A 19,077-nucleotide genomic window follows, 5' to 3' on the forward strand; every position below is an offset into this window, starting at 1 on the left:
TTATTCATAGCCAACCCTAACCCTGACCTCAACCCTTGCCCTCACCCTAAACTGATTACTAATGCTCATTAATACTTAATGAGAACACCTCAATCTAAAGCAATATCAAAAATACAAATCTACACTGGTTGCCCTACAAAAATATATACCAAACAAAAGACCTATTCCATTGCATTTCTGCTGTTTTAGAACATTCATCTTTGTTGGAACTTAACTACCATGACATAAACTATTTGGCCACTGGGCCTACTGTAGATCAGGTCAAAAACAGACTTAAAGGGACTATACAGCGTTCAAAAATGTTAAAATTACGTATTTTCCTCCCCCTACATGTTCCAGCCATGTCCTAATGTGTAGAATGAGCCCAGACCTGCACTGTCACTCAAAAAGTTGTTACTTTGGGTCTGAAGTGCCGTCAAGTACGAGTTTAATATAGAAGCTGCAGCTACATGTATGACCTGAGGTGGCAGTAGTGAGTATAAGATGACCAACTTGCATCTAGCCCTTTTAAACTGGAACAACCGGGCATAAACCTAGAAACCCCCAAAAGTCCCACCCAACTAATTTGCGCCGCTGAACTACAGTAGCAGTAATGACAAACGAGACGTTAGACAGACAATGGAGTTTCAGTACAATCACGCAGACTGAAGCTCCATCACCGCGCATTGTCACAAAGGAACACAAACATGATCAATGATGTCTCCCCTTCTGTCTGCCTACACGTCAGCTCTTGATTTGTTGTTTGAAGTAATGCTGAGTGATTGACTAATAAGCTCATTCACTGTGATGGCGAGAGAAGAAACACTGGTGTCTCAGCTTGTGCATCTGTTGGAGGAGACTGGGAGCATTAAGCCTGTCACTGACTTCATTATCATTATGTAAATTAATGATCGATAGGCCCTAGCAATCGCTGTCAGAATGAATCACATGAATCTATATTAGCAGCTAAATGAGCATTCAGAAAACACCAGCAAGTAAGAAGAAGTTCCGAATGTCTTCCCCTGCTTGGATCAATGAGACACACATCTATCTCTAGACTTTCAAAATAATAACATTTCTTTGAGTTTCCTGTATAAGACAGGGTGATCCACCAGAGTATCTTATTTCAAACATGTAACATTGCTCACTGAAGCTGAAACTGGCTTGAATCAAGTATGTGTTTGCAGAGCAGGCAGAGGCACTTGCTTGGTACAGCAGTCTCAGCTTGTTGTGACAGCTCTCGTATTCCTTAAATAATTGATCAGGGTAAAATATTGCGACTTCCCTCTGTCTTTAGTGGGATAATAATTTGTTCATGAGCAAAGCCACACACTGGTTGCACCATGTCTCTCAAAATTAAAATCAGTGGGGATTTTAGTGGCGCTAAAGAGTTGACATTCCTCTCATGTCAAATTGATTGTTTAATAGAAATGACAGGAAATGGTTCCCACCGTAGACGACAACAGTGGCAGTGGCACTCCTCCTCTTCGCCACCACGTTGCTGGCCACACACGTGTAGTTTCCCGAGTCCAACAGCCGGGCCTCGGGTATGATGAGGTTATGGTCTCCTCGCGTATTGATCACTCCATCAGCGCTAATGGGCTCATCATTTCGAAACCATTCCACCTTAAAAAGAGATTCAAAATGCGTTCATTATCCCTTTGAATCATCTAAAGTTGATTCGTTTCTAAAACAGACTGCAGCTCGGAGGCCAAATGTGAGCCATGACCAATTTCAGTGTTTTCGGTGCAGAAATACATCACAAAACACAGAGCGCTTCACATCAATGCAATGCTACAACGTTTACATAAGCCTGTGCAGAGAAGAGTCAAACAGGTTCAAACAGGCTCTTGTGATAAAAGTCAAAATGTAGAGTTAATATAGAATTACAATTGTATTAATATAGCAAGTGTAATATTAGGGCTGGGCAATTCATGGAAATTTAATCGAAATCACAATCTCAACATTTGTCTATTTCAATAATCGTCTCGGGACTTAATATTTAACTAATTCTTGGACAGGAAAAGCACAGAGTTTAAATGAGAACAATGGAGGATTTCTGTATAATAAATGATACTGGGGAGGATTAAATATTTTTTGCTCAATCTGAGGTTTATAGAAAAGGGTCTTGGCTCATGTTCTTGAATTGAATCAAATTGAAAACAAAGAATCGTGATGATTGTTTTTGCTATATCGCCCACCCCTATGTAACATCATACATATGCAAGGAGTTGCATGATTTAATAATTAGGCTTAACTCAATCCCGCTGACCTATCTGCAGAGGGACTCCCATTAGCCTGTCCATCCATGGGAGTGGACCTCTCCTTCTGTGGTTCTCCCCGAGGTTTCTCTTTTCTACCACTGGGTTTTTTGAGTTTTTCTGTGTCCCCTCAGGCACATTTCCATCTGCTGCTTATTTCGACATTACCTCTGTTGGACATTATGTTTGCTTGGACACTACATTTGCTTGGACATTACATTTTGTTTCGCTGTTTTAATGTTTGGTGCAGCCCTGTGAGGTAACTCCTGTTGTGACATTGGGCTCTGCAAAACAACTGATTGACAAAATTGTTACTTCATATACTTCACGCTTTGTCATATTATCTTTCTGCTTAAAACCACAAAAACGCTTTGCAGAATGAATGATGTTCAAGATGTGTAGAAAATGAAAACTCCCTCCTATCCCGTTTCCCGGGACGGCCCCCGTTTCGGGGGGCCGTCGGGGGCCGTCCCCGTTTCCCGGGACGGCCCCCGACGGCCCCGCTCGAGCACCGCTCGAGCACCGCGTGTATATTGTTCGGGACTTTAGCATTCAGATAACCTGTGTTTAGAAACTGTAATTGTTATACTGCAGTCGTGTCTCTGCTTGCTTATGCTGCTTGCCTCTTTATTCGCTTTTTTAATCACTCTTTTTTGGCACATGTCACACGGATATGATTTTATTCTCTTCTTCTAAGTGAGCCAAGACTTTTTAAATCATTTTTAATCATTTTATGCCTTTTATTTTTTACAACTCATCTGGACCAGCGACGACAGTCTTATCAACATGGCTGCAGGAGTAACGCAAACATCTTCTTGTGAAAGCTGTCGGATTTATCAACAAGAAATTCTTTTGCTCCGGGACAAAATTCTCGCCTTTGAGATGGATAAAGGACTTAATGACACGCTCCCTATGGAACACGGTAAGAAGACTGGAAAAACTGATACTTGCAACCTAAAGCTAGACGATACCGTAACGTTCCCGAAACTAAACAGACAACTTGGCGCCAGGCCAAAGCAAAGAAAACGTGCTAGCAAAAATAAACCTGGAATAAAGTTAACAAACAGATTTTCACCTCTCTCAGAAGATGAGCATAACAAACGGAGAAAATCAGAGAGAGACAGAGAAAAAGAAGTCAAAACAAAGCTCGAGAGGAAAAGTGTGGCAAGTGTCAAGGCCAGAGATATCCTGGTGCTTGGAGACGGAGCCATATCTAATATAAACAATGACAGGATTACTACAAGCAGTTATCCCAGCGCCACAGTTTCTGACATCATAGATGTTCTAAACAAGGAAATCACAAATAACCCTGGGATTGACAAACTTATCATACATGTTGGTGCTGTGGACATAAGAGACGAAGAGTCTGAAGCCCTGAAAGAAAAGTTCAAAACACTTTTTGAGAGACTTGATTGTCTGGATAAAGAGGCAATACAAATGTTCATCAGTGGACCCATCCCAAACATCGACGGAAGAATAAACAAATTCTCCCGGCTGTTTCAGTTGAATACATGGCTGTCCAATGTCTGTGAGTCGAGAGGATTGTATTTCATAGAGAACTTTAATCTGTTCTGGCAACGTGATGACCTGTTTAGAGGAAATGGGCCTCACTTGAGCAGAGGTGGAGTGAGACGACTGACGGAAAATCTCCTCCACGCTCTGCAAAATCAGTGGAGGCCTGAGCTACAAGGGGGAGCCGAAAGGAGCATGAGAAGAGCTCCTGGCTCAGCAGCAAAGGGCTCAACTGCACCACCAATAAATGATACAGTCACAGCTGCGTCATCTGCATCTGCCGTAAAGGACTCAGCTGCAGTAAAGGTTTCAGCCATAGCAGCACCACCTGCACCTACGGACTTAGCCACAGTTAAGGATTCAGCCACAGCAGCACCATCTGCACCTATGGAATCAGCCACAGTTAAGGATTCAGCCACAGCAGCACCATCTGCACCGGTGGACTCCGCTGCAGTTAAGGATTTAGCTGCACCAGCACCACCCGCATCTCCAGAAAGCGTTTCAACAATAGCAGCATCACCACCTGCATCTCCGGGGAAAAGCTCAGCTTCAGCACCACCTGCACCTTTATTAAATGATTCAGCCGAAGGAGCACTTTCACCTACTCCACCACAGGCCTTGAGCCCGACTACTACATCTACACCCTCCAGAGACTTTTCTGAATTGTTCCCATCCTCAGAGTCACCTATGGGATTTTCCAACCATCTTGAAAACTTGACGTCAAGACCAAGGCTTTCATGCCCAAAGAAGCATCCACAAACCAAGGTCTCCCCAGCTCGGCCCCCACCACCGGCGCCCACAGCTGTTATCTCCAGCAGCTTCACTGCTGCTGTCTAGGACATTAGGGGCCTCTGCGTTGCTACCATACATAGCAAACTCAAAACCAACCAGAGGTCCATAGAGGGAGTGTGTTCTTACAAGACAATTAGTACTGTCAAACAACATAGATTAGATAAGAGAGGGACAGTCAGACCGTCCAATCAAAGAAATCTAATCCATATCCCCTGCAAAAAGATTCCATCCACTCAAACACAGATAAATCTCAAACATGCTGTACTCAATGTCAGATCGCTAAAAAACAAGTCCTTTTTAATAAATAGTTTTATTTCCTCTTATAATCTAGATTTTATGTTTTTAACTGAAACATGGCTAGACAAAAACACTGGTAATGCAGTTTTGATTGAGTGTAGTCCATCTCACTTCAATTTTGTGTCTGAAACACGCCAAAACCAGAGGGGTGGGGGTGTTTGTGCCATATTCAGGGACAATTTACTCCTGCAAAAATTGTCATTTGGGGTTTTTCCAACGTTTGAGTATGTGTCATTCAAAATGGAGATAAAACAATCTCCCATACTTTATATGACTATTTACAAACCACCACAGAACTGTTTTATTGAAGATTTTACTCAATTACTGTCATTTATATGCATTGATTTCGATTGTTTAGTAATTTCAGGTGATTTTAATGTGCATGTGGATGTGACCAACGACAGGCATGCAATAGAACTCGGTGCTGTCCTTGAAATGTTTGGTTTAACTCAGCACGTGAGTGAGGCAACTCACAACAAAGGCCACACTCTAGATCTAGTTATTACAAAAGGTGTTAATATATCAAATGTGAATGTTGTTGATGTTGCTTTGTCTGATCATTTTTGTGTCTTCTTTGACCTGTGTGTTACACCGAAACCAGTGGTCGGGCCTGGAGTTATTCAAGGAAGACACATAAATGATACAACAGGGACACAGTTTATGGAGATGATCAGATTTGAAAATGCCCCATGTTCTAATGTTGATAATCTGTTGGACTCCTACACATCAAGGGTCTTAAATGTTTTGGATACTATTGCTCCTGTCAAGGTTAAAATGGTTAACAATAGGCAAAAGGCACCTTGGAGAAGTGAAGATTCGGTCAGGGCACAGAAAAGGGAGTGCCGAAAAGCCGAACGGAAATGGCGCAAGTCAAAGCTCCAGGTTCATTTTGAGGTTTACAAAGAAGTACTTTGTGTGTTCAACCATATTTTGCGTGGAGCAAGGGAGAAGTACTTCTCTAAAATCATCTCAAACTGCAGAAACAATTCTCGCGTTCTGTTTTCCACAGTAAACAGATTAACTAACCCTCCAGTTTCACTGCCCCTAGAACTAATCTCTACATCTAAGTGTAATGAGTTTGCAATATTTTTCTATGACAAAGTCCAAAGCATTAAAAATGCCATAATCTCCACAACACAAATAGAAACTCTGCCACCAGATAAACACCTTGAGCTGACACATTTCACACCTGTTACTGACAAAACAATCGAAGAGGTTATCTCCGGTCTGAGTTCATGTACATGCTGCCTTGATGAATTACCCACTAAATTTCTGAAGTCTGTGCTGACCAGCTTGTTACCACAACTTGCTCAGTTAGTTAACATCTCACTCGAGACTGGAGCATTTCCAAAGGCCTTGAAAACTGCAGTCATCAAGCCTCTTCTAAAGAAGAGCAGCCTTGATGCCAAGGTAATGAACAACTACCGGCCCATATCAAACCTGCCATTCTTAGGAAAAGTCCTAGAGAAAGTAGTATATCAGCAGCTCACTTACTTTCTCCTGTCTAACAATGTGTTTGATACTTTCCAGTCAGGCTTTAGGCCCCACCACAGCACTGAGACAGCTCTGATCAAGGTGACAAATGATATCCGTATGAACACCAACGCAGGTAAGGTCTCAGTTTTAGTTCTGCTGGACCTGAGCGCTGCCTTTGACACAGTGGACCACGGGATCTTACTTCACAGGTTAGAAAACTGGGTGGGAATCTCTGGTAATGCTCTAAACTGGTTTAAGTCCTATCTCGAGGACAGGACGTACTTTGTTGAAATTGGCAACTGTGTCTCAGACAAAATTGCCATGACCTGTGGAGTCCCCCAGGGGTCAATCTTGGGACCTCTCTTATTCAACATGTACATGCTTCCATTGGGTCAGCTAATAAACAGCAACAACGTGTCGTACCACAACTATGCAGATGACACTCAAATCTACGTGTCACTGACGGCTGGTGAACATGGGCCTGTAGATACACTCTGTCACTGCATCCAACAGATCAGTTTGTGGATGCAAAACAACTTTCTCCAACTAAACTCAGACAAAACTGAGATCATTGTTTTTGGCCCACAGGCACAAAGACAAAGTGTTGTCAGTCACCTTGAGTCTCTCTCTCTAAAACCAAAAAATCAGGTTAGAAATCTAGGAGTAATCATGGACTCAGACCTGAACTTAAACAGCCACATCAAAGCAATAACATCAGCAGCTTTTTACCATCTGAAAAACATTGCTAAGATCAGAGGAATAGTGTCAAAACCAGACTTAGAGAGACTTATCCATGCATTTGTCTCCAGCAGATTAGACTACTGTAACGGCCTACTCACTGGCCTCTCTAAACGAGCTATCAGACAGCTACAGTACATCCAGAACGCTGCTGCTCGAGTCCTGACAAGAACCAGGAAATACGACCATATTAGTCCAGTGCTCCAGTCTCTGCACTGGCTTCCTGTCACTCAGAGAATAGACTTTAAAACAGCTCTGCTTGTGTACAAGTCATTTCATGGTTTAGCTCCAAAGTACATCTCTGACATGTTAGAGCCGTATGAACCATCTCGGGCCCTGAGAACCTCAGGGAGGGGCCTCCTGGTGGTTCCCAGAGTCAATAATAAACACGGTGAGGCTGCGTTTCAGTTTCATGCAGCTAAAATCTGGAACAGTCTTCACGAGGATGTGAGACAGGCCTCAACTCTGACAATGTTCAAATCCAGGCTGAAAACAGTTCTGTTTGCCCGTGTATATAACTGAAAGTATTTTATCTGCACTCTCGTCTTTTACTGTAATTGATTAATTTTATATTGATGTCCAGAGGAGAAGGAGCGACAAAAACAGAGGTTAGGTAACTTACTTTTGAACGAGCAAGAAAAATAGTGCTCAAGACAGAGCGAAATAGTGCTCAAGACAGAGCGAAATAGTGCTCAAGACAGAGCGAAATAGTGCTCAAGACAGAGCGAGTCAAAACAAGACTTAAAAATGGTGCTCAAGACAGAGCGAGTCACAACAAGAATTAAAAATAGAGCTCAAGACAGAGCGAAATAGTGCTCAAGACAGAGCGAGTCCAAACACGACTTAAAAATAGTGCTCAAGACAGAGCGAAATAGTGCTCAAGACAGAGCGAGTCAAAACAAGACTTAAAAATAGTGCTCAAGACAGAGCGAAATAGTGCTCAAGACAGAGCAAGTCAAAACAAGACTTAAAAATAGTGCTCAAGACAGAGCGAAATAGTGCTCAAGACAGAGCGAGTCAAAACAAGACTTAAAAATAGTGCTCAAGACAGAGCGAATCAAAACAAGACTTAAAAATGCATATAACTGAAAGTATTTTATCTACACTCTTGCCTCTTACTGTAATTGATTAATTCTATGTTGATGTTTTATTGATTGTATTGGTTTTCTTATATTTATGCAACTGTGAAGCACTTTGAATTGCCTTGTGTATGAATTGTGCTCTACAAATAAACTTGCCTTGCCTTGCCTTGCCTATCGTATTTCAGACACAGCAGTGAAGCATTATGTCTCTCTGTGAAAACAGCGGTAGGGACGACGTGACTGACAGTCATTTGCGTGAGGCATAATGGATTAGTCAAGTCACCTCTTCATCGGCCCGTCACTCTGCCTGTGCGTAGCAGAGAAAAGTAATAAGAAATCACAAACTAAAGGACGCCGTGTTGATGCTCCCCTCTCCGCATGGCTGCTCCTATAAATTGCTATTAATATGCCACTGGCTTGAGCTTTTCATTGAGGGAGACGAGCCGGAGCGCCTGGGACAGAGCTTTGATTTATGGCAGTGTATTTGAGGATTAAAAACTCTGCCCCACTGGGAGTGTGTGTGAGTCTGTATACTTCCAGACTGTGTACATTTGACAAGGGAATAGAACCGCAGCCAACAAACTCACAGGATTGCGTTGCTCTTTTCAAGCAATCTGTTTGGGAAAAAAAGGAGCAGCAAAATCAATAAATCAAGAATCATGTTGTCGCCAGTATTTTCTCCACAGTTTTGATGGCCTGGGAAAAACACACCGTTGTCTGCTGAGCTCGTGGCACCCTCTTTTAGATGTTTTGCTCGTCAGTTTCACACCTTCATTGCCCCACCATGGCGTGTCATTGTGTACATTGCAGTCTCCACATGGTGCCACATGATGACACTACTCTGTATAAGCGTTAACAAATGTCTGTGTCTTGGCAAACCTATTCGTGGTTCCTTAAGTGCATCATCTTCATGAAGTAAATGAATGAACGAATCATTATTGATATCAAAAAGTGGAAGCTCTAACTGATGACGAGACCGTTGAAATTGTGGCTCCCCTAAAATGGAAAACAAAACAAAAGGCATTGAATAAAAATGTAAGAGCAGCAGCCTCGGCTCACGCAGTAAACTCGATTAGCGTAAACATATCACATTTGCAGCACTAATGGTAAATCAGGTGCTACACGCCCACAGAATTGCACATGCTCAGTTTAAGTTCAACTCACAATCTAGCACCTGGTTTAGTCACTCAGGCCCTTTGTGTGGGAGACACACAGAACACCTCTGATAATGAATCAACCTGTGAATTCTGAGATTGTACAATTTTTCCTCAGAATAAAATCCCGACCATTTTGTTTCCCTGAATATAGAAAAGGTCATGATGTTCATCAAACAAGATGAAGCCTGTGGAATCCAGTTGTTTCTTATAAGCCAAATTGACACAAACAGTGCTATTTTGCTCCAGTTTTATCAATCCGTGCAGTTTATTAGCTCTCAGCTTCTCACATGCAGAAGTTTTTTTTTACGGCCACTTCAAGTAGATGGTTAGCTAACGTTCTGAGCACACAATGCAGGTCCGCAAGAAATAAAAAACTGATAAAGTTGATGTTGATTAACATGAGCTACATGAGCCTGTGCGATGCGACAGAAAGTATTCACAAAGAGTCTATTTTTTGACGGACTACAAACCATTCCTTGATCAAACGGAGGAAATGACTAGGTAAGACATACATTCAGCAATGGGGAAAAATTTGCCTACGGTTCACACTAGAACATACAATGTATCCAAGGACTGACAAATTATTTTATTATAATTCAACATGTAAAGACTCAGAGGCATTGATGATATGGAATACATGGCGATGATAGATGATAGCCAGAATCTTCCCCCGGAGCCCGGACACTGGCGGTGGTAGGAAGAGACCCGGGGCAGTCGGTTGACGCAACGAGCAGAGCCGAGGAGAGGCCAGGCGGAGGAGGGTTGCAGCACAGCTGGGAAACGGCCGAGTGATTGTGCGATGAATGGCTGAAGCAGGATGAGCAGCTGCGGTGACTGCCTGACGAGAACCGTGCGGCTCGAGATGGGGCTGTGATTGGATAATGAAGGATGAATGAAGGTCTTCCAGGTTGAATTTGCACTGAAGCTTCATATAAGGATTCACACGCTCAATAAACATACGGACTTTGCATTTCTTGAAGTTTATGAATTTACTCATACTCATCTATGTTGTGTTCATAAGTTATTTCATTCTATCACTCCTTGTTCCAGTGAGCCTGAAGAAATGTGATCTCAGTTTCAGTTCATTTACATTTGAAGCGACATCCAGACTGTTACAAAACATTGCAGCAGGTTTTGTTCCATCTTATTCAATGAGAGTGTCATTAACAGCCCTTTCCCTTTGCTGACGTGCCTTCTCTGCCTTACAACGCCTAAATCACATTAAACAAATGAGCTCTCCAATTATGACAGCTGCATAGTCTGGAGGCGGGTCGAGCCTATAGGACCCCTGTCATGTCCTTGCTTTCTCTCTCTACCGTGTCTGGAAATGTTATGTTTATTACTGAATAATTACATTTTAAGTGCTTCAAATGACTCGGGATATGACGCTGATGATTAATTCGACTCGGTAAGGAATACTTAAGCCGTTAATGCGGATGCAATGATTGTGAAACTGTAGAGGCAGGTATTGTAGACTTATTTACCGGTTCATTTGTCTTCCCTAAGAGAAAATCTGTAATGGCTAAAATGTTTGATTAGTGGTTTGTTGTTTGCATGCAGGAGTAGACTATGTGGGGACAGGAGCAATTATTCCATATATTGGAGAGTTCAGTGTTGCTCAATAAATACACTGATAAAGACTTGACCAATGGGGACTGGTTGTTGACTGTGTTATAGAGTACAATGTTTTATGTTTTTAATCGGCAACATAATGTATCCTCTTGCCGTCTGGTGACACCGTGAGTATAAAACGTCAAACTACCTTCCCTCTTCCTGACTTCTGACACCGCTGGGTTTATGTGCACTGTATCTCCGTGCTTCTAATAAAAACAACATCCAGATTCAATACTAATTCACTGTTCCCTCTGTATAGCTCTTCTTCTCTTCCCTCTGTAGCTTTGTGCTCGTGGGCTGCATGTCCATAGACGTTATCTCTCTCAGTTCAGGAAACGACTGAATCCAGGTGTCGGGAAAAAACGGAAATGGGAGGTCTTTCAGACTGTCAATCATTCGGGAATCGTCTGGGACTCTAAGGCGAAAACCAAGTGGCCTTTTAGGTGATCATATAAACATACAAACTATTTCATCTAAGAGTGAGCAAAAACCTGGCTAAATCAAAATTCTCCTACTGCAGCACTGAATATCCCTGGGTACAATCTGTATAGGAAAGACAGAGAAGGACCCAAAAAGGGAGGGTCTATGTGAAAAGCATATTTAAGTGCCAAGAAATCCAGTGGTCAAATGGTACTCAGTTGGAAAGCTTAGGGCTGAATATCTCCCTGTCCCCACAAATGTCTCATAGAATTATTGTAATCTATAGACCACCATCAACCAACTGAAGTTTCTATGACCAATTTGAGTGCTTGTGTAAAGAATGTAATTTGGAAAAAGAAATCATTATGATGGGGGACTTGAACATCAATTTGGGAAGACAAACCCCCCAGAAAGAAACTCAAGCAAATCACAGACAAGTTTGATCTGAAGCAAATCATCAATATACAACACAAATAGATCTAATGTTCTGTAATAAGCCAGAAAGAACGGTAAATATGTGGGGTTTATCTGACCACAACTTAATCCTTCTGAATCGAAAATTGGGGGGAAAAAACGATTTAGTTCTTATTAGTTCAAGATGGGTCCACAGGAACTCCTAAAAATAATGACCAAAACTTTGTAGTTGCAGTGCAAGGAATACATTGGGATGGCATATTAAACTTTGTGGATTGTGAAAAAGATTGCGAAATACCAAATCTACACATGACAGGGGTCGTTTTACTATGCTAAGAAATAAAGTGGTTAGATCCTTGCGGAAAGGCTAGCTTCTTTCTGTCAATAACAACGAGGGCAATTGGAAATCGCAAAATAAAATGGGATCAGATTAAAAAGCTTACTGGTCCCAGAGTGCATAAACTCTGACAATCAAGATGGGGAAAAAACAAATAAGTGACCCAGGAGAAGTGGCCCAGGCATTTAACCATTATTTTGTAGATTCTGTGGCTTTTTTTTGGTACCAGAAACCTCAAATAGTATCACTTCCTCTGTGGATGAGAGTGTACCTGTATACTTCCCATAATGTCCAAAGTTGCTGAAAAGTTGGTCTCAAATGACATAATTGAACACCTCAACACCACCTCCATTGCCCTACACCCAATGCAATTTGGCTTTAGAGCCAGTTACGCGACTGAAACTGCCACCTGCTTCTTTATCGAGAACATCCGAGGGTTGTTGGACAAGGGAGGGGTTGTTGGTGCAGTCTTCCTTGACTTATGAAAAGCATTTGATACAGTAAATCACAACATCCTGCTGACTAAATTACAGAACTTAATTTTTTCCATCAATACTAAAAAATGGATGCAGTCATATCTGAATAATCGCTCTCAAGCTGCCACTCTTCTGCCCTGCCTGTCTCGACCTGGTGTGCCTCAAGGGTCAATCCTGGGGCCTTTATTATTCTCACTTTACATTAATGACCTCCCATCCGCCTGCCCAGATGTCTCTGTGCAAATGCATGCAGATGACCCAGTGCTATATGTTCATGGCAGCAGTGCTTCCCAAGTGGCTGAAAGCTAACCCAGGCCATGGGTCACATCACAGCATGGCTGAAGCACTCCAACCTATGTTAGACACATCGAAAACAGTGTCAATGCTGTTCTCTAAGTCTCACGCTAGTCGTATTGATGAGCCGGATGTTCGGCTGCAGACTGTAACCCAGTATAAATCAGCAACTTCAGACACATCCGGCACCAAATGTCTATTCAAGCAGCAAAAATGTACATGTACTCAATGATATTTTCACATTATACCTACTGTTTAACCGCCTGGTCACATGTTAATATCACAACTTTCAACCCCATCCAGTCCCTGTACAAACGCACCATAAAAACTCTGGACCAGAAACCACTCTCATGTCATCACTGTCCACTATTACAAAAGCATCATTTACTCAGTTGGGAAAATATGGTCAAATACCATCTCATCTCTGCCTCATCTATAAAATAATACATAGTTTGTCATCACCCACACTCAGACAGTTCATTCACACTGGAACAACAGAACTCAGGAGAAGCAGAGGTGACTGCATCGTCCCCCTGAGAAAAAGCCTCTTTGGTCAAACCACCTTATCTGTCCGAGCTGCCCATGAATGGAACCTCACCCCCACAACAATTCAAAATATCAATACATATAACTCATTTACAAAACAGTTTAAGAAATGACTCATTGAGAATCAGAGCGGTCAGCACAGACAGGATCACCTCTCGCTGCCCCCTGCTGGCCTCTTGTTCTTGTCTGTTGTAGTTGTTGAGTTTGTAACAGTCTTGTTGTAATGTCTGTCATGTTTGGTTTGTGTTATTGAGAGTGCTGTTTTATTGTGATGCATTTTATTGGATTGTGTTATGTGTATAATTGTACTTTTATTTCCTTCAGGATGACACTTAACAACTGTCCAGGGACTACAGATAAAAAATAGCCCTTAGGCTAATTCTGGCATATTTACATGTATAATGTATATTATATGCACCGTCCCTATAATAAATGAATAAATCTCACGGTCCGGATCATGGAGCAGGACACACAGTTCGGTGCATCACGGTGCAATACAAATAACACGTTGGTTTTGAATTAAAATAGCCTAAATGTTCATTATTAGGCAGTATTTACAATCTCAGAATAAAACTGGCAAAACATTCTAACTTTATAATAAAATGTGCCCCTTGTCTCACAATGCAAAATAAAATAGAAAACCACATCAAAGTGTTCTAAAAAAATAAAAAGTGCTACGTTTTTGATTTCACTTTCCATAAACAACAGTGAAAACAGCGCATTTGATTTGAGGCTCCTGTTCTGCGCCTCTGACAATATAAACATAGAGTACATTAGTACAATGTGGCCCGATGCATTGTTACACCCCTACTCCTTTCTGATTTTTGGACTATACCAAAGGAAAAATGCAAACACCGACAATATTGTCCTAATTTATAGCCAACTCAATCTAGACATGTCTTAATCCACTTTTGTAAAATATATGAAACTATTTATTTTACAAGAATTTAAGATAAACAAAAAAGGAACAATTGACAAACCAATCTGATCTTTGATGGCCTTATTGTATTTATACATTCATCATTCTTCAGCTCCACTTGTCTGTTTGTCATGTTGGCAACATAATTAAATGATTTATCCAGATAGAGGTTGATTTATCGTCGCCTCCACAACCAATTATGCATTGCACACTATATTACACTTTCTTTTTACGAACTGCACCAGTTCCAAAAATCGTCACCATGAGCCCTGCCTTGAGTCAAGCGCAGATTTAAACATTTCAACTAATACGTCCTCCGTGGGCCGACACTATTCACAGATTAGGCCTATACTCTGCCAGAGTCACAGCTGGGACAGATAATAAGCCATTCTCACAGTTTCATTAGCATCCGACACAGGTGCCCAGAAAAACTTCGAGATGTGGATAAACTTCTCATCTCCCTTGTGCCTCTGAGAGCAGGAAGCAGGCGGCGACGAAGGGGATTTGAGCCTCTAAAATCAGCTCAACATTTGTCTTGAAACGGCATGGGAACTTGGAACTCATTTCATTTTAAGCTAATCTCTTTTTGCACTGTTAAATTTAGTAACATTGATTCAAATTGCATTACACTCTGAATTGAAATTGGCTCTTTAGATAAGAATTGTAATGAGTAAAAATAAACAGCCTGTATGGAAAAAAAAAGTCTGATTTAAGAACAATTATAGTTCTGCTGCGCGACCCCAATTCCTAAAACTCAAAGCTCGAGTGGCTTTCAGAGTCAAATTTCACACTTCTGCAAACAAAAATGAGCTTAACCCCCCAGTAATAACCACAGTCCCCAAAACAGACACTTCCTCTGCTCAGGGTGAAAGTACTTAGCCATACCAGAGGGAGCTAAATCTGTCCCTACATTATTTACCGTTACCGTTCTCTTTGTCGGCTGCAGTCGCATTAATGAATGCATGAGGACTTGCCTATTTGATGACCAGTGTGCAGGGGGGGGACTTGTGGTACACCGATGCTCCATTTGTGTGCGCTGAATCTTTCATCGTACACACCACTCAAAAGCACACAAAAAACTGATGTATGGGCCACGGCTTTAGTCCACGGTCATCTCCAAGAAAAGAAAAAAACGGGGGGAACAGCAGCCAAAAAAACATTAGAGCAGTGTTCCCTCTGAGTGTGAGCCGGCCAAGAGCAGATTTCATCCCAACAACAAACCCTTGGCTTGGACTGTGTTTTTGACTGAGCCTGAATGTTTGCACAAGAAAATGATCTACACTTTAATAAACCTCACGCACTTGAAAATACTTTGACACAAGACTTAACTTCTCAAGTCTTGTGCATTTTCTCTGAACCGAGAGAAAATGCACTCGGTTCAGGCAGGGGTGAAGAGATTAACTCTTTCTCTACTTTATGAAAGTAAAAATCTAGAACAGAGCGCCAAGATACTGTTTTCAGTAAATACAGTCTCCTTAAAGCAGAACTAAGTAACTTGTTTACCTTAATAAATCCTTTCCGTAGGCCCTCTGGGGATAATACAGGTGTTAATGGGATGCTTGGGGGGTCTTACACCTCCCCCTGGAGTCTCTGGCCAGAAAACCTTCTATGACGGGATGCCGTCTGTATCTATAACTTATTGCAATAAATAGTTATTAACGGTCAAAAACAGGAAACTGGACTGTGACTGTGCCCATGTGCAGGGCAGGTGGGGTTGTGTGGGGTTAGTTCTCCCTAATGTTTTTTTTTGTTGTTAACATGAATGTGTTTCTTGAGATAAAAAGAGAAAAACAGCCCTCCTGAAGTTAAATGCATGTATTTTACTGGTTGGATTGTTATGCAGTACGACCTTAAGAAGCATGCAAGATAGAGATAGAGAAGTCTTTAATGGTGTTAGTTCAGGTCACGGTGATTTTGACATTTGACTGTCGTGAAGAAGACTTTTTCTCCTATGGCTATAAAAAACATTACCCTGTTTGCCTTCAGTCATAATTTGTGCCTTTGAATAAATGCAGAGTTTCAGATTCTCAGGCTAACAGGCTTTGATATTGACGTGTGCTCCTGGTGAGTCTCCACATGAAGCGGTAACATCAGAGCGCCGCACCGCTCACACACGGGCGGACTGCACTCTGGGACATCCAGCCTCATTTTAAATCCATAGAGAAAATTTAACAAGCGTGACAGTTACTCTCAAACACACATCTGTGCCATGGAGAGGAGAGAGTGGTGGGAAAAGAGAGAAATATATGACAAGTAAACAAGCCAATCAGCATGGACGTGAACAAGTGCAGTGGAGATTCAACTCCCAGAATATAGTGTCTTCACTGAGTGTGAGAGTGCAGCTACAGAGATGGCATTTTCAGCTCATTAACAGCCTCTGACATTTCTCATACTGAAGCAGAAACCAATATATCACATTGCGGCACACAAGCCCAGTTTGTAAACGTGATGGTGTCAGAGGAAAGAGAGAGAGAGATCTCACCTCAGCCCCAGGCACTCCCTCTGGGGGCCGACAGTGCAGCACGATCATCCCATTCAGAGGCACCTCGGAGGCCTGTGGGTCCTGCTCAAAGTTCTTCCTGAGGTCTGGAGCAACAAAAGAAATGAAGTAGGCTATATTAAACAGTTAAATATGTTATATAAGAGCATGGTGTAAGATATTTCAGGCTGTTAATTTTACCAAAAAAATAGCCTCTCTGAAAAGCACACTGCGTGACATTCTGGACTATAGGCTACTGTTGCCATCAATACAAAGTGCGCTCCCAATGACCAGCTCGACACAGAAAATAATATTTTTGCAGTGGGTAGTCAAAGAATAGATTTGGATGAGGACATAACCTGTTTAAATCTCAAATTGAGCTGACTTTAGTCACATCTCCATGGAGACGAGCTGGAGACATACGTTTGTTAAGTGGTGATGTCACAGCTCTACTCTACGTAGATGTGTGAGAAACTACAAAAAACTCTTTAATACCACAATCAATATTTGTGAAACTCTACAGAAAGTTACTGAACATTCTTATGTATCAGGCCCATTAGCCAAAAATGCTGAACCTCCTGCTAAAAAAGTAATATTTACCAAAATCGGTACTTCCGGTTTAGCGGAGATAAATGCAGCTACACTAACCCCGAAAGCTACACTAACCCTGAAAGTACCGACTAGTAAATAATACTTTTTTAGCAGTAGGTGCAGCATTTTTGGCCAATGAGTCTGAGAAATAAGTAGGTTCAGTAACTCTGTTGAATTTCAGAAATGAAGAGTTCATTTGCAAAAGCAGATATCTCCGTTTTGAATTTTTTTCTAACAGATGCCACTTATGAATCTAAAGTTGTGTGAATTTAATTAAGAACAAGTGACTTAATATTTTTATGGCACTGAAACAAATCTGGTAATGAAAAACACTGCTATGGAAAGAGAAATGTTGAAGCATACGTTGAGTTTTTTTAATGGTACTGGTTTTTGCAAATGAACTCTTCAAATATTGATTGTTGCATTAAAGAGTTTTTAATGTTTTTTCCTCACATATTAGCCGGTATGCTAGGACCCGGAAGCGGAAGTCGTGACGTCACACTTAACAAACGTATACACAAATAATATAAATATAAAGTTACAGCCATGTCTTAGGAGAGCTGAGCCACTCACAGCAAAAGCTCATGTTTGTTTGTTCATTAATGAGGTATTTTCCAATTATGAAAATATCTGTCATAAAATAAATGCTTGTAATTCAATTTTATTTATTGGGTGAAATTGTACACAGTGTGGCTTTAAGTAACTGATTACAATCAATGTATTTGTGAAAGTCCAGGAAACAACTATACATAAATAAATAAAATCCATATATATAATAATTCTGTAATACAGGTGAATGCATATGTAACTGTGCTATAATTATACATTAACAAATGTTCGGTGTCCCAACAATATTTCCTTTCTTTCTACTGCAAATAAGATGGACAGAATCCTTGAGGATTGGGCAGATAAAGGGCTGACAACATACACCCAGATGATAACAAAAAATACCATAGACTCTTTTGAAATGGTTGTATCTAAATTTAAAATTGACAAGAAGCATTTCTTTAAATATTTGCAAATAAGAAGCTACTTAATGAAACATTTGAAACACAACAAGAATAGATTAACAAAATATCTTGTCAATAAAAATAAAGGGAAATTATGTGAAATGTATAAACTATTACAAGAATATATGATAGTGGAAAATAAAACTAAGTGTAAATGGGAGAAAGAATTGAACGCCACAATAGAACAAGAAGATTGGGATAAATCGGTAAAAGAAAACTTAGGAGTAACTCACTCAAAATTTTGGCGCGAATTTGCCTGGAAAGTGTGTGTGAGGTATTTTATCAGCCCAGCACAGAGTGGAAAATATCTACCCAAAGGAGAGACAAAATGCTGGAGAGGGTGTGGGGAACAAGAGGCACATCTTACTCATATGTTATTTACCTGTCCAGTAGTTTCACCTTTTTGGGAACAAGTAAAACATATGATAAAAAGACTACTGTGCATAAGAGGAAATTTGGAGACCAAAAATCTACTGGGGCTAGACATTATGGATAAAATCGGAAGCTTAGACACCCCAGTTTTCAACATTATGAGAATAGTTGCTATTAAACAAATTACCAAAATATGGAAAGGAAATGTAACCCCAACCTTGCAATCTTGGAAAATAGCTCTCCAAAATGTATTGGAGATGGAGAAAGTGATGTACACCATTCGAGACAAAAATGAAATTTTCAAAAAATTA

At 41.0% G+C, this 19,077-nt stretch overlaps 1 protein-coding gene across 2 annotated transcripts in view; it reads right to left on the reverse strand.

The window, feature by feature from the left end:
• LOC306981790 (netrin receptor UNC5D-like) overlaps positions 1–19,077 on the reverse strand; it is a 129,398-nt gene that overhangs the window by 18,127 nt on the left and 92,194 nt on the right. For both annotated transcript variants that reach the window (XM_079581455.1, XM_079581454.1), the window contains exons 4-5: positions 16,797–16,900; positions 1,431–1,605 (exon numbers count right to left, since the gene is read on the reverse strand). In XM_079581455.1, coding sequence (XP_079437581.1) covers positions 1,431–1,605; positions 16,797–16,900 — 279 coding nt within the window. The remainder of the gene's footprint in view (positions 1–1,430; positions 1,606–16,796; positions 16,901–19,077) is intronic.

This window comes from Gobius niger, assembly GCF_951799975.1.
Source record: "Gobius niger genome assembly, chromosome: 2".
Classification (NCBI taxonomy): domain Eukaryota; kingdom Metazoa; phylum Chordata; class Actinopteri; order Gobiiformes; family Gobiidae; genus Gobius; species Gobius niger.